This window comes from Paramisgurnus dabryanus, chromosome 5 (genome assembly GCF_030506205.2).
Source record: "Paramisgurnus dabryanus chromosome 5, PD_genome_1.1, whole genome shotgun sequence".
Taxonomy (NCBI): domain Eukaryota; kingdom Metazoa; phylum Chordata; class Actinopteri; order Cypriniformes; family Cobitidae; genus Paramisgurnus; species Paramisgurnus dabryanus.
Genome location: NC_133341.1, coordinates 7,916,137 through 7,929,630, shown reverse-complemented (window position 1 = coordinate 7,929,630; position 13,494 = coordinate 7,916,137). Strand labels below are relative to the sequence as shown.

The following is a 13,494-nucleotide window of genomic DNA, read 5'->3' as shown; positions in this document are numbered from 1 at the left end:
AGGAGTCTTAGCTTAAGAGCTATTCGGGACTGATCTGAGAGTAACTCTGAGTAAGAAAAAAACAAAAACTTTTATTTTAGTGAGGAGGCGGGGTTGACCCCATTGCTACGTGTGACACAATCTTTTGAAGACTGTGATTGTTTGGTTGTCCAAGAAGAAAGAAAAAGAGTGTTTGTAAGTAAAGGATATATTATTAGCCATCAATTTGAAATTACATGTATATTTTACCTTATATTTATATATATATATATATATATATATATATATATATATATATATATATATATATATATATATATATATATATATATATATATATATATTATACATAAAAATTGAGAAAATATACAATAGAAAATTAATATATAATTAATATATTTATTTTCTATATATAAAAAATTAAGTATAAACTTATATATGTATTTAATAAGTGCTGTTAATTTCAAACTTAATGTATTAGATAGGAAATAAACAGCAACACAATGTTCTGTAAGTTTGTGTGATTACTTTGTTTATAGACGTCTGTAACAGACCTAAATCATCTTTGCTGCAGTTGCATTTTTTCTAGTTACCAAATCTGTTACTGTAGTTATTGTAGTGATTACTTTTATTTCTGGTGCTATATTATATTATTATGACTCTAATAAGATCGGTCACAAACATGATTCCTGCACGATCTAATGTGTTGCATGTTATTAACTTACTGTCATGCATTGTGTGCAAAAAAATTTTGTCTCCCTCTACGTGTTTTGTCCACTTTCCAGGTTGCTAAAAAAATTATTTTCCGTCAATTAAGAGAAAACGCTTCCCTGCTAATGACGAGTATCTCCGGCATTACGTAATTATCCACCACGAGGCTTATAAACTTATAAAACCCGGAAGTATCTCCCTAGGGCAAACAGCTGTATGTCCGTGTATGCTGTGATGATCGCTCTGAATCTGGGGCCATATTCATAAAAAATTGTATCTTACCACTATGAGTACTCCTAAATTGCACTAATAGATTTTAGCTAGGAGTTTTCTCTTAAAAGTTATTCACGCCTTTCAGACCTACTCTTAGTAAGGAAAAATTACAACTCCTAAACTAAGAGTGAGTCTTCGTTGCTACGGATGACGTCAATTCTCATGCACGAGCTTCCTTGCAATGACCACGGGATTGGTTGTTAGATGACAGGGCTATCATGCGGAACATAACATAGACGCACCAAATCATGGAATTACAACATTGAAATATGTCTGTGTCCTACACAAAATAATAATATTAATGTCATGACATGTTTGTGCAGCCCCTAGTGAAGTGTTATTCTAAAAAGGCAGAGAGAGAGAGAGAGAGAGAGAGAGAGAGAGAGAGAGAGAGAGAGAGAGAGAGAGAGAGAGAGAGAGAGAGAGAGAGAGAGAGAGAGAGAAAAGTCGTGAAATAAATTAAATTAAACCAAGGTAGCCTAATACCCTAATGAAAACTGCTACTTGCCTAATAATGAAAAACGACACTTGCTTGGTTAAATGACATCCTATTAGCCTAAATAGACTACTTAAAGCAAGGAAATGTTGCTCCTATTTAAGTAGCCTAATGTAATGGTTTAATGACGGTGGATTATGAACTCGCCAAAACGGAAAAGAAAGCCAAACTGAACGCAGGATCAGTTACTGCTGCTGGCCCAGTTGGTGCTGGAAAAAGAAACATAATAAAAGGGAAAATCGGCACTGATTGGGTGGTTGTGATTAGTTGGCACTGTTATTGCATCCCTCACAAGATCCACAACAATCAGTATTCCCTCACGGTTAAGTACTTTGAAACAACTCCATGTCATTGAGTGTCTCCAACACACTGTGTCGCGCGGCCATTTTATAATCCTTTGTGAATAGGTCTTAGTGAGTTAGGAGTCCTCTCGACTTCTTTCAAGCTGTCCCAGACTTAGGTGCTAATTTTAAGACTAAAATGCTTCGTGAATTACTCTTAGGGCAGTTGTAGCCTAGTGGTTAGAGTGCCGGGCTTGTAACCCGAGCGTTGCCGGTTTGAGGCTCATGACCGGCGGGTTGCGACTGTGGTGCCCTTGAGCAAGGCACCTTAACCCTAATTGCTCCCCGGGCGCTGCAGGGATAGCTGCCCACTGCTCCGGGTGTTTGTGTGTTCACGACTTGCAGTGAGTGTGTTCACTATTCACTGGATGGGTTAAATGCAGAGGTCACATTCCATGTTTCCATACATTGGCAAATACTCACTTCACTTTCACTTTCACTTTTCACTTCACTTAGGAGTGACACCTAAGTTAGGAGCTACTAAATTCACCAGTTAGGAGCTACTGTAGCCTTAAAATTTTTTGTGAATACGGTCCCTTATCAAAAGTCCTTCACAAAAATTTAATTATCTCAGCTCTTTGCTCAAAATGTTTTTTTTTTTTTTAAGAAACCTACCTATATTTAAGAGGTGATAAAAAGAGAAATAATGAAGGTAGAATGAAACTTTTTTTAAGTAAAAGGTCTGTTCTTTCATTTGATATATTGTATGTTTGTATATTTAAAGAAGAACATTTTCTGGAAGGCATTACACTTGCTTGCGCTGGTTGGCAACTTAAAAAAATGCTGGCAGTTAAAGTAACATAAAAATATGTGTCAATTTGACAAAAATGCTGTTTTTTTACAGTGCTAGAGAATCATAAAATTAACTCACATAACATACAACAACTAGATTTATAAGTATTTAAGCAGGACCCTACTGAGAAAACTGAAAAAATAATATCAGTTTTATCTGGATAGCTGCAGGGCTATTTATTCATTTAATTAGGCAAATGAAATCAGGATAATATGGACATAGAGGTGAAATCAGCCAAAACATTTAGCTTCAGCCATGCAAAAGCAAAGCCTCAGTAGAAAGCAAACTAAAATACATAATTAGATTAACATCGCATATCTAACCTTCCCTAAAGCATTCAAAATAATAGATTTCTAGTAAGTAAACAACTGAACTCTATAACATTTGACATACATTTTCTAAGTGTTATTATATAAGGGCCCTATACATAATTTCATAAGGTTTAGGTAATAACCATGATGCAGTATCTTGAGTAATGTTGCATACTCTCTTGGTTATGTAAAAATTACAAACAGCACATTATGTTATTTTTACTCCACCAAAGTATACAAACCCAAAAACATAAGATGCAAATATTCTAATCCTAAAACCAAACTGTTTCAGACATCAGGAAGAAAGCAGGTGTTTTCAAAAACATGTTTTAACTTTAAAAGGAAAGGCTGCCAAGCTTGCAGCCTGTTTGAATTTTAAGCATTCCTCCAATTAACATGAGCTGGTGCAAGATGCTGCAACCTTTCATCCAATTACACACCGTCAAACCATCTGGACAATAGCAAAGACAAAAGACTTCAAAATATTTTCACTCCACCCTCTCTGTGATTAAGCTTGTAGGAGTGTTTGCAGTATCCTAGTGTGTCACAGTTTCAGCTCATGAGAACAATTCAGCTGTAATGTCTAACAGCTGGACAAACTCTCATCTCCGGTCTCCAGAGGTTGCGATTGCGCAATTGTTTTGTTGTTAAACATTTTTAAACATCACATGGCAAGTGAAAACATGAATTATAATCCTTTAAAGGCTAAGCTTTGGACTGGTTTTAAAAGTGGAGAAGTTAACATTATCGACTTCAGCCTGCGTGTGCTTGTAAACAAAATCATTCTCTGGGGAAATATTTGGGGATTATCTTCACCGCTGTAAGCCGGAACCCATACTACATCAGCTAAAAGTGTCCCTCCAATCAGATTTAAGACTGACAATAAATTGCACACTTAGCTTGAGCACATTCTGAAATGAGTAGGTGTGTAGAAAGACTTGTGGTGCCGCACAAGATGGCACAGAACTTTCTGAAAAGCTTCTCTTGCTTGTAAAGAACTCCTTATTAATGTGATGACATTTCTGGGTTAGCTTTCAAAGATTTTGAGTACGGCACACACAGCACCTCATTATGCAAAAATACATCTACTTGCCTAGCACACGGTAAATGCACTCATACACGCACACACACAATCACACAACCAAGGAAACTAAAAATATAGCCCCATGTATTCCTATACTATGCACCAGGCCCTGACACATAATTCTTCAACATACATATACTGTACTGTATATTCAGGGGTATTCACACATTAAATTAAATCAGAACTAGCCAACTGAAAGCGACTGCCTTGAACTGGGTATAATGGGATGATGACTTTTGAAACAGAAGAACACAGTTGACAGTTGAGGGTGACAAATCCTGAGATATTGCCAGTGGTTAATTTAGTTAATGTGCCAAACAATGCACTGCACTAGTTGTCTGGGAGCAGAGTATAGTAAAAGCCATGCCACATTGTGCAGATGATTGCTGATGTAAGCCCTGAGCTGAAGCAGACTTCTACAGTGAGTGGTTTTAAATTAAATAGAGTGGAAAAGAATCAGTGAGTAAATAAATTACACCTCTATCTTTTGATATCAGTAAACAAGGCATAAAATAAAATTTGTCTTTAGAATAATTGAGATCCTGATTCAAGGGAATTCGTTCTGATCCAGAAAATCATCATACAATGACACCTATGTATCTAATTCTTATGTCAGTGAAAAGTCTATAATAGCCCCAAAGACACAAGTAAGATGGCGATACCCAAGAGAATGCGCTGTACTGCCGGCACAGCATTTCTGTCCAGAACAGCTTAAAGATGCTCAATGTCAGGGCAGCACTTGGACAGTTAATAAAGTCTGTATGTAAGGCTGTGAGTGACGGTGGCAGTTTTTTACCACGGCGGTGGTAATGCACAAATTCACCGCGGTGGTGCGGTGGTTATAGATTGATTTTGTGTGTGCGTGGGGGAGCATGCGTGTATGCGCACATGCACATTGATGCATATAGGTCTTATACATAATGCATACATATATTTTGAAATATAAAAATGTAAACGGTGATCAGATATACAGTTCTTAACAAATGTGCGTGTTTATAGGCGCCAAATTCTTTCTCCGCCGTTGGGTGCTTGTCACAGCGTCAAGCAATGCTTAGGTTACTTAGCAACGGAAGACGTTGACTCCACCACCGCGGTGGTGCGTTGGTAATTACAACCATCCCAGCCCTATCTGTCTGACTAACCATTTTGTTGAGGACTTAAAATGAAACAATTCTAATTATACAAAAATAGAAAGGATCTAAGATAACACAACAACATAAGTTCAGCTAATAACGTTTGAGCAATCCACCCACTGCCAGTGCACCAAGGCAAGCCAAGGAGGCACCTGAATAGACATGATGTTTGGAATCTATGTTGTTTTAAGATGCAAGCTTTTTCCCCAAAATAAAGTATGCACAGAGCTGATCCTCTCTAAACGCAGGCTACGCGAGCTGCGTAGGGCCCCGCAACACTAGGGGGCCCCCTTTTTCTTAACTTCATGCAGCGCTGCACAGATCAGCTGGCGAGTGACATCATTGTGCCGCAGGAGCCATTCGAAATTATAACAAGCAGTCTGATCTTACGATACTTTAATTTCAGTTGTCAGTCCATCTATGCAGCTCCGCATGCAGTTGATGCGCCTATCAACATGCGTCTTCATTCGGATATTAAAGCTATCCGCCCGGAGCAGGAAAGACAAGCGCCATGAAGGTGAAGTAAAAAGATTAAGAACACAAAATTCCTATCTAGTCTTGACTAACCATGCAATGGATTTATAACAAACACTTTAGTCCAAATCCCTAGATTCAGTTTTAGTCCAGTGTGTTTTGTTAGAAGTGCTTACACATTAATAATCAAAATCTTTCATACGTGTTAAAAAAGCACATTTATTCATGCAAGATGTTGTGTGACTCCTGTTAGCATTTTAAAACAATGCACATTAGGTCTAATGTCTGCATATTTAGTGAATTATTTATGTAACATGCCTTAGTTTTTAAACAAATTGGAAAATCTGTTGAGTTATTTGTTATAGTTTATCTGACAGCTATTTTGGTTTTATTTTATTTATAATTTTAAATTAGTTTCTCTTATAATCTACATCTCTTAAAAAAAATCTAAGTACTAATATAACAAATTAAGGGTTTTTCAGAAAACATCTGTCAATGTTATAATTAGGAAGTATTCTGATGAGTGTAACAGTAATTTACATGTGAAAAAATGAACGGCTATAAGATAATACGTGTTTTAGTTAACATTTTGTTTATAGCTACAATTAAACAAAGACAGTGAATGTTTTTATGAAAACGAGGACAGGGCCCCCTCACAAAGTTGCTTAGGGCCCCCAGAAGCCCAGGATTGGCTCTGAGTATGCAGTGAAGATGAACTAGCATCTTAAAAAAATCAGGATTAAGCATATTTTAAAAACCAAGTGGTTGCTGGACAGTTCATAGTTTTATAATCTTCACTTATTTTAAATTACATTAAATCTGACTGTGCTACAGTACAATTGAATAAATGTCTGTTAATGTCAGCTCTGAGATTAGACTCTGCAATGCCTGTTCAACTGAAATCAAATTTAGTTTTTAAACTGATATCTTTAAAAGAGCTATGGACCTAGGGGAACTTGCGGCACTGTGTAATTTGAGCACAGTTTTAAACTGTTTAAAAATGCAACGACCCTGATCACATCCATCCTCTGTTCCATCACTCTTAGTCACAATGGTATTAAGAACTTCAGTGGTCCTTGTTAACAGGTGCCATGTGAGGTAGACGTGTTCTGAAAGAGGATGATTTCTTTGCCACAGAAAAGACAAGAGTTATTTGCACATCTTCATTCGGTTTCATTTCCTGCCAACTGCTCTGTTCTAATTCATCACACATGAATGTCATTTTATTTCAAAGTGGCGATAAAACAGTACACCCACTGGAAGCCTATCAAAGTATGACAAAAGAAAATAATTTGCCTGATGTGTAGTAAATTACTATAAGGAAATTATTTGTCACAGCGCTGGTGAATTAGGTTGCAGAATGAATTAATTATTCCCTGTCTCTAGTTAGTATGTTATAGTCCGTGGTGTTGACATATTAGGACCATTTACAGAAACCACATGGGTTCACTCGATTTCATGTTAAAGTTCTCTTGGTTTTGACCACTTTAATTGTCAATGCTTCATACTGTAGTGAATACAAAGAATATGCACGGCTTGCAAACATCCCCAGGACACAGAAATTGTGTGAACATCTTTTTTTTATTGTAGGTTACAACTGTTCAAAGGGTTGCTGAATCATTTTAAAGTGACAGATTTAAACTCAGGTGTTACCATGAGTCGAACTGTGTAGCACTGTAAATCAGACAAAAATGACGGTATGCAACCTATAGCATGCCAACATTTCTTTACTGCATGACTGCATCATGCATGAATAGTCTCTTTACAAGTCTTTTTTGTTTCATATTTTCCTTGCTTTGAACACTACCATACTATGAAAAAAATCTATCATTAATAATCAGTCTGACTATTTATGTATTTTTAATAACCTACCACAGTACCTAGTTTGATGGATCTCCACATGTGACATGGCCAATCCCAGAATGCCTCAGAGGCAGAAGGAATCAAAGGTCTCATTCTTATTGAGAAAACACTCCACCATAGGCATATCATTCAAACCAATGTACACCATCTGACCTACAAATAAAATTCTTATACTCTCCACAAATAGCACGATCTGATTTCTGTGAAGAAGATGCCTCAACATAAGACAACATAGGTTGAGTCTTGCTCATTGGCAAATACCACTGGTGCTATAAACCTGTCAAAACATGTGAAAAATGAATTCATCTTTTATTATTAAGAGGATAATGTGGGCACAGACTCCAGACGGTGATAACCACAATTACACCCCAGTGTACAGGAGGCTAAGGGCAATGACTACAGTTCAATGACAACTCATCAGAAGGAAAGGTCATTATGGAAAGATTGAGTTTTGTTTCACCAGAGCAGCCATATTGTGCTTTAGATTCTATGAGGGCTCCATCAATGATTAATTGTGGTCTGTAAGCCAATCAGAGCCAATGATCTGGCAAGGCAAACCCTCTATACACTTATTAAGGGGGGAACTATTAGGAGTGAAAGTGAAGGTGGAAATGAAGAATGACATAACTATCCTCAGCTCCTATCGACCTACGAAATGAGCCTTGTGAGCGCTTAAGACGGTACAATTGTATAATAAAGCTACACATTTTCTCAAAGGGGAAAAGTCATTTCCTTAACTAAGAAAGCGTTTCAGCTCGCATTCAATCCTTAAAAGCACACACCAAAATTACAATCATAACACCTCTGAATTTCATCTACTGTACAGCTACAAGTTCATTTAAAAATATAGAGGTCACATTTGCACCTTTACAAAGAATCTGATTGCATGAGCATCAGATTCATGCAACAAGGAAATCTGGTATGTTTCACAGTTGTATACAGTTGTATCGAGCGAGCCCAAAGTGGATATTTTTTTCCTTGATTTCAAATTACATTTTTGTATTTTTTAGACATAAAGTCATACAATATATAAAGCATGTAAGACTCATGCAGGGAATCCTTTGTAATGAAGTTGCCAGCTGATGCTGACAGCACAGTTCATGTGTGCAGGATAAAGACCTGCACTGCTTGGACTTAAGGGCCCAAAGGCTCAACCAACCAGAACAAATTTGTCTCACATTCTCAACATGGGTCCCCTGTCAAACACATTGCTGTCCTCAAGCTGGGATAAAATAGTTACACCGTAACAGACAGAATGCTCTATGCAAGTCCAAAAATGTGTTACAATGAATAAATAAATCCAATAAATAAAGCAGAGGTTGTTTAACATTTTCCATTACAATGAAAGCAATTTGGGCAACAATAAAAACAGAGTTACACACAACTTTATTTGGAAGGTGTCAGCACACCCACCCACACACAAAAACAGCAGTATGTCATCGGCAAGCATTATTTCACAGCCTGACACAGGCTGTTGGTAGGTTGACAAACAAAATGCCTTTGTATCAGCCACAGAGAATTCCGATACAATGCAAAATAGCATGATACAATGCGGACAGCCTTGCCAGCCAAGACAAGTTTAAGGAGCATCGATTAACTCAAGCTAGCAGCTGTGGCCTATGACACGGAGGGTGTTTGCACGTAATTGCCCCCCAACCGTTGCAGGCATCAAGGATAAAACTGGAGCCACTGAAATCTCCCACGCAGAGACACACAGAATGGGAGGAACACGTGATACTGTATACTGTGTGAGACATTTCATATGTCATACTTTCCAAGTTGAAACTAAGCGAAACTGTGAATACATAACATCTTTTTTCTTGTAACTATGCACAATAAGAATGTCTTTTTTCACAACAGTTAAACAATGTCATCACTGTTTAAAAAGGTGAAATGCGTCATTTCGTTGCCGATATATAGTAGAAGCACTTCACACATTTACGGCAATAATTAGTTTTTATAAAATTTTCCCAAACACCCAATTGCCTCTATTAACCTGCCCCATCTCTTACTTTTATTGTTCAACATATCCAGACAGACTTACAGTAAGCCAAATTCATGTTTTTTAACAGATACACAGCAGGCTGAATCACTGCAATATGTATACATTTTAGACGTGAACCTACAAATGACTTATAATTGTTTAATTTATACAAAATTCACGTGTAACTCCAAAAAGTAATGTGCAACTTGGTTGCACCTTGCCAAATGTGTGATGTCTGAATGTACTGTGATTAATTGAAAAACTGCCATTGATGATTTAACTCTCTTACCATGCCAAGGAACAAGTGCACCCTAAGGTATCGCAGCTAAAAATCCATTATACAAGGATGAGGCTGCGGCTCTGAGCTGCAGATGCACAGTTGACACCAGGAGGCTCTGAAGCCAAGCTAAGTTACAATTATAGCTCCTAGCACATCTAGAGTTGAAGAGGTGAGGACACTTGACTTAAAACCAGAAACCTGTGAAGCTCAGAGAACTGGAAAGTTACAAACAGGGTACAAGCGAATGACCTATGTTCAAATATATCACATTAATATTTTTTATGCCTTGCACACAAAAACATAGCTGTCAGCGAAAGAATATTTGGATACTTCCGAGCTGCATAACGGTTGCCTTATATACCTTTATGTTAGTTATTAATGTAACACTAAAAAATGTCCTTGCTATAACCCCTAAAAATATTATCTAATAAAATTACCCTACACTGTTAAAAATGAATTTCCATAAAGGGTAGTTTGCAATCATGAAGGAACCATTTTTGAACATTTTAGTTAAACCATTTCTTTCTTACATTTTATAGTCTGTTGATCCTTTTCCCACCACAAATAACCTTTTGTGCAAATGAAAGAATCTGAGAGCGAGCATGCGTTAGCAGTGCAAATGTTATAGATTCAATTCCCAGGAACATACCCACACAAACTGACAAAAACGTATAGCTTGAATGCACTGTTGGCTTTGGATGAAGGGGTTGCCAAGTGCATAATGTAAAATACACAGTTTGATTACAGGACACAAGTAGACAAAACTTTCTGTGGACAGTGTGTAGCCTATAAACTAAACATCTTAATAGTTCAAAAAATAAAAAATGATTTTTAGAGGGTGATGAATGATGGGTGCGTGTTATGATGGAACATGATCGAGCGCACAACGACCCCAAAAACTAAAAATCAGGGTTATATCCGAATGAGCGTGCATCTGTCTCGCGTCTACTATAGACGATAACATTCACCCTGATCGATAAGTACGGGGAAGGACATCCATTCATCTCCGGTAAACAGATCTCAAGTCTATCGAGCTTGACAACTGATCAGTCTCCTCCTATTTCTCCAAAATCTTGATGTACAACCGTGAGAGTATAAGGAAAGCCGTACCAGCCTGTCACTGACCGTGTAAATAATTGTCAACAGCACCTGCTATGCATGTCGCAACATACAGTTGCAAACTAATCGTGCATTGTGGATAAAGACGCACAATACACATTGTGACTGAACCCGTTTAAGGTCATGGCAGTGACGCGCTGAAATATTTAAGCCCTGTTAGCTTTTTTTATTTATCTATCTTGTTTTAATTTAAACTTCAGGAAATCTTTCACAAAATACGGATCTTGCAGTGCTACATACCTTGGACGAGATGCGGGACAGCGAGCTGTAGGCAAAGGGCGATGGAGACGAGGAACGGTCCCATTCTCACCAACAGCAGGTAACGTTACGAGTTCCAAGGTTAAAAACGTGCAACGACACCGTCAGGAAACTTCTTTTTCCCGCTAAGTTATACGCCAATCTATTCGAGTAGGTATCTCCTAAGACAGGTGTCAGTTAAGTCCGGTTTTTTTTCTTCCAGAAAGGTCAGCGGAGATATAAGTGATCCTCTGGAGGAGTTTCTCTTGCCCTTCTGCTGCAGTGGTGCGATGTGAGATAACGGAGAGACTCCGCGCGGGTCCCGATCAAACGGTGATTGTGTGTACAAACAGAGCGCGCGGCTGACGGTCACTAAAGCGCTCGAGCAGCGGCGCTGTCTCACTGATAAAGACGAGCCTCGCTCCTCCCAGGCAGCCAATGACCGAACGCTGAAATCCAAATGGGTGGGACGCTCGGTGTATTTCGCTAGACCTGGGAAAGACGGTCTTTCTCCTCTGATGTTAAACAGGTATAGCGGCTTAACTGCTTTGACCTTTCTTCCTCTCGGAGATTTATCGCACATACACAATTCTCCGTGGATGAGATTGCGAGTTGCTTTTGTAGCAAGAGGTTCCCTTATTCTGGTAATCGCCGTTTTAAGGAATACGTGACGTAGTCATATATTAATTCAGTTGAAATAAACGTGGGAATTTGTGCTCTTTGCAAACAACTGGATCTTTGACTGAGCGTAGAGAAAGCTATTACAATGAAATATGAATCAATTTAAAGCAGAAACAGCTCTCAATTCGTCCCATATTTCCCTTAATTAAAATGAGCCAAATTGCCATGTATCTGCTTCATTTGTGGCTAGGGCTTGGTGTAAATAATTTACCAACATAATTGTCAGTTTAATATGACATATAATTCGTTTTAAACAATAGGGCATTTCTCTACACATCACTTTATACTGCTTTCAACATCATCAAAAATGGTAAAACCCAAGCCTCACAGGAGTATTTTAGAGGGAACATTGTTCTCTCTTCCTCTCCTAATTGCTTTCTCTATCTTTAAAGAGTGCAAAAAAATATTTCATACCTTTAGGGATACCTGCAGTATTGATTTCAGGCTGTCACACCCTGCAGCATGCAGTTTTTTCTTTAAAAACGGGGTTTTCTCTCATTTTGTTAAAGTTTAAGCAATACGGCGGACAGTAGCGATCTACTTTTGTACATTTTTCAAGTATCTGTATTTTATCAGTGTTTTCTTTGGATAACCTACTTCACTACATTCGAACGCATGATATCATACTTTTTAATATACTACATTTCATAAATACAAGTTGTCGTTTAACATTTTAGCAGGCTACATTTCACGAGTTTTCATTAACATGTAATCAAATATTAAATAACGCATATTTGGTGTGCTGGATGAGGGGAGGGCTCCAAGTTGCAAAAAAACAGGACAGAGGTGAGGGATGGCAATATATAATGACCTCTTTGCACTGATTGGTTGCATTACACGACCATGCTTCTCATGTAAATCTAATACATTCTTACTTTTAAAACTTCTATTTACTTGAGTGAAAATATAAAAGCACTTGATTTTTATGCAATTATGTATATATTAAATTAAATTTAAACTTGATTATATTAAATATTGAATTATGTGGTCAGACAATAATGCAGGAATCAAAATTTAATTAAGCATCACGTGAATTCAGAGGGGTTTCGACATTATTTACATTATATGTATATTATATACATAATTTCCCCCTTACTAGTTGAGTTACGTGTTTAGATCCCCCTTTTCACAGGCCAATTGCTACCCATCCTTTATTTTTAAGATATTTCATTCATGCGCCCACTTACATCCCTTCTCCCAGGGATTAAAAATGGTCATCGGAATCCTCTGGGAGAGGGACTTTGCACATGCACAGAATCAACAGGTCTTCATTCTCTTCTAACAAGACCTGAAGGTGTTTGCAAATATGGTGGTGGAGTGAAGCGACTTTGAAGGACTTTGCTTTAGCCTGGTTTTCAAGCAGATGTAAAATAGTTGAAAGCATTAAAGATATGTTTTAAGTAGTTAAAGCCTTTTAATCATTGAGTTCTCTTTAAAACATGAATCTTTACCTATTCTTTTCATCTATCTTTTTGCGTTCTGTTTTTGAATTTAGAAAGTAATTGTATCTCTTTGCCATGTTCATTATTACTCAGTTTTACAAACCCCACAGCACTAAAAAGAGAAGAGACAGGAAACTCAGAATAAGAGATTTTTAATTCAGCAGATAATACAGTAGTACTTTTCTCCTCCTGAACAGCAGTGGGACACAGCAGTGCAATGCGTTCCCTAAAGCCCCTGAGCTTTTGCTTCAAAGGGGCACTCTTAAAACTCACTGCGAATCATGATCTTTAAA

The 13,494-nt window shown here is 37.6% G+C and overlaps 1 protein-coding gene across 3 annotated transcripts in view; it reads right to left on the bottom strand.

The window, feature by feature from the left end:
* The window catches only part of edil3a (EGF-like repeats and discoidin I-like domains 3a), a 237,402-nt gene extending 225,893 nt beyond the window's left edge, over positions 1 to 11,509 (bottom strand). Inside the window, exon 1 of one of the 3 annotated variants that reach the window (XM_065266725.2) lies at positions 11,082 to 11,509. In XM_065266725.2, the coding sequence (XP_065122797.2) occupies positions 11,082 to 11,145 (64 nt within the window). In that variant the 5' untranslated portion in view covers positions 11,146 to 11,509. The remainder of the gene's footprint in view (positions 1 to 11,081) is intronic. The other 2 variants (XM_065266726.2, XM_065266724.2) reach the window with 2 other exon arrangements.
* Between the last annotated feature and the right edge of the window lie 1,985 nt (positions 11,510 to 13,494).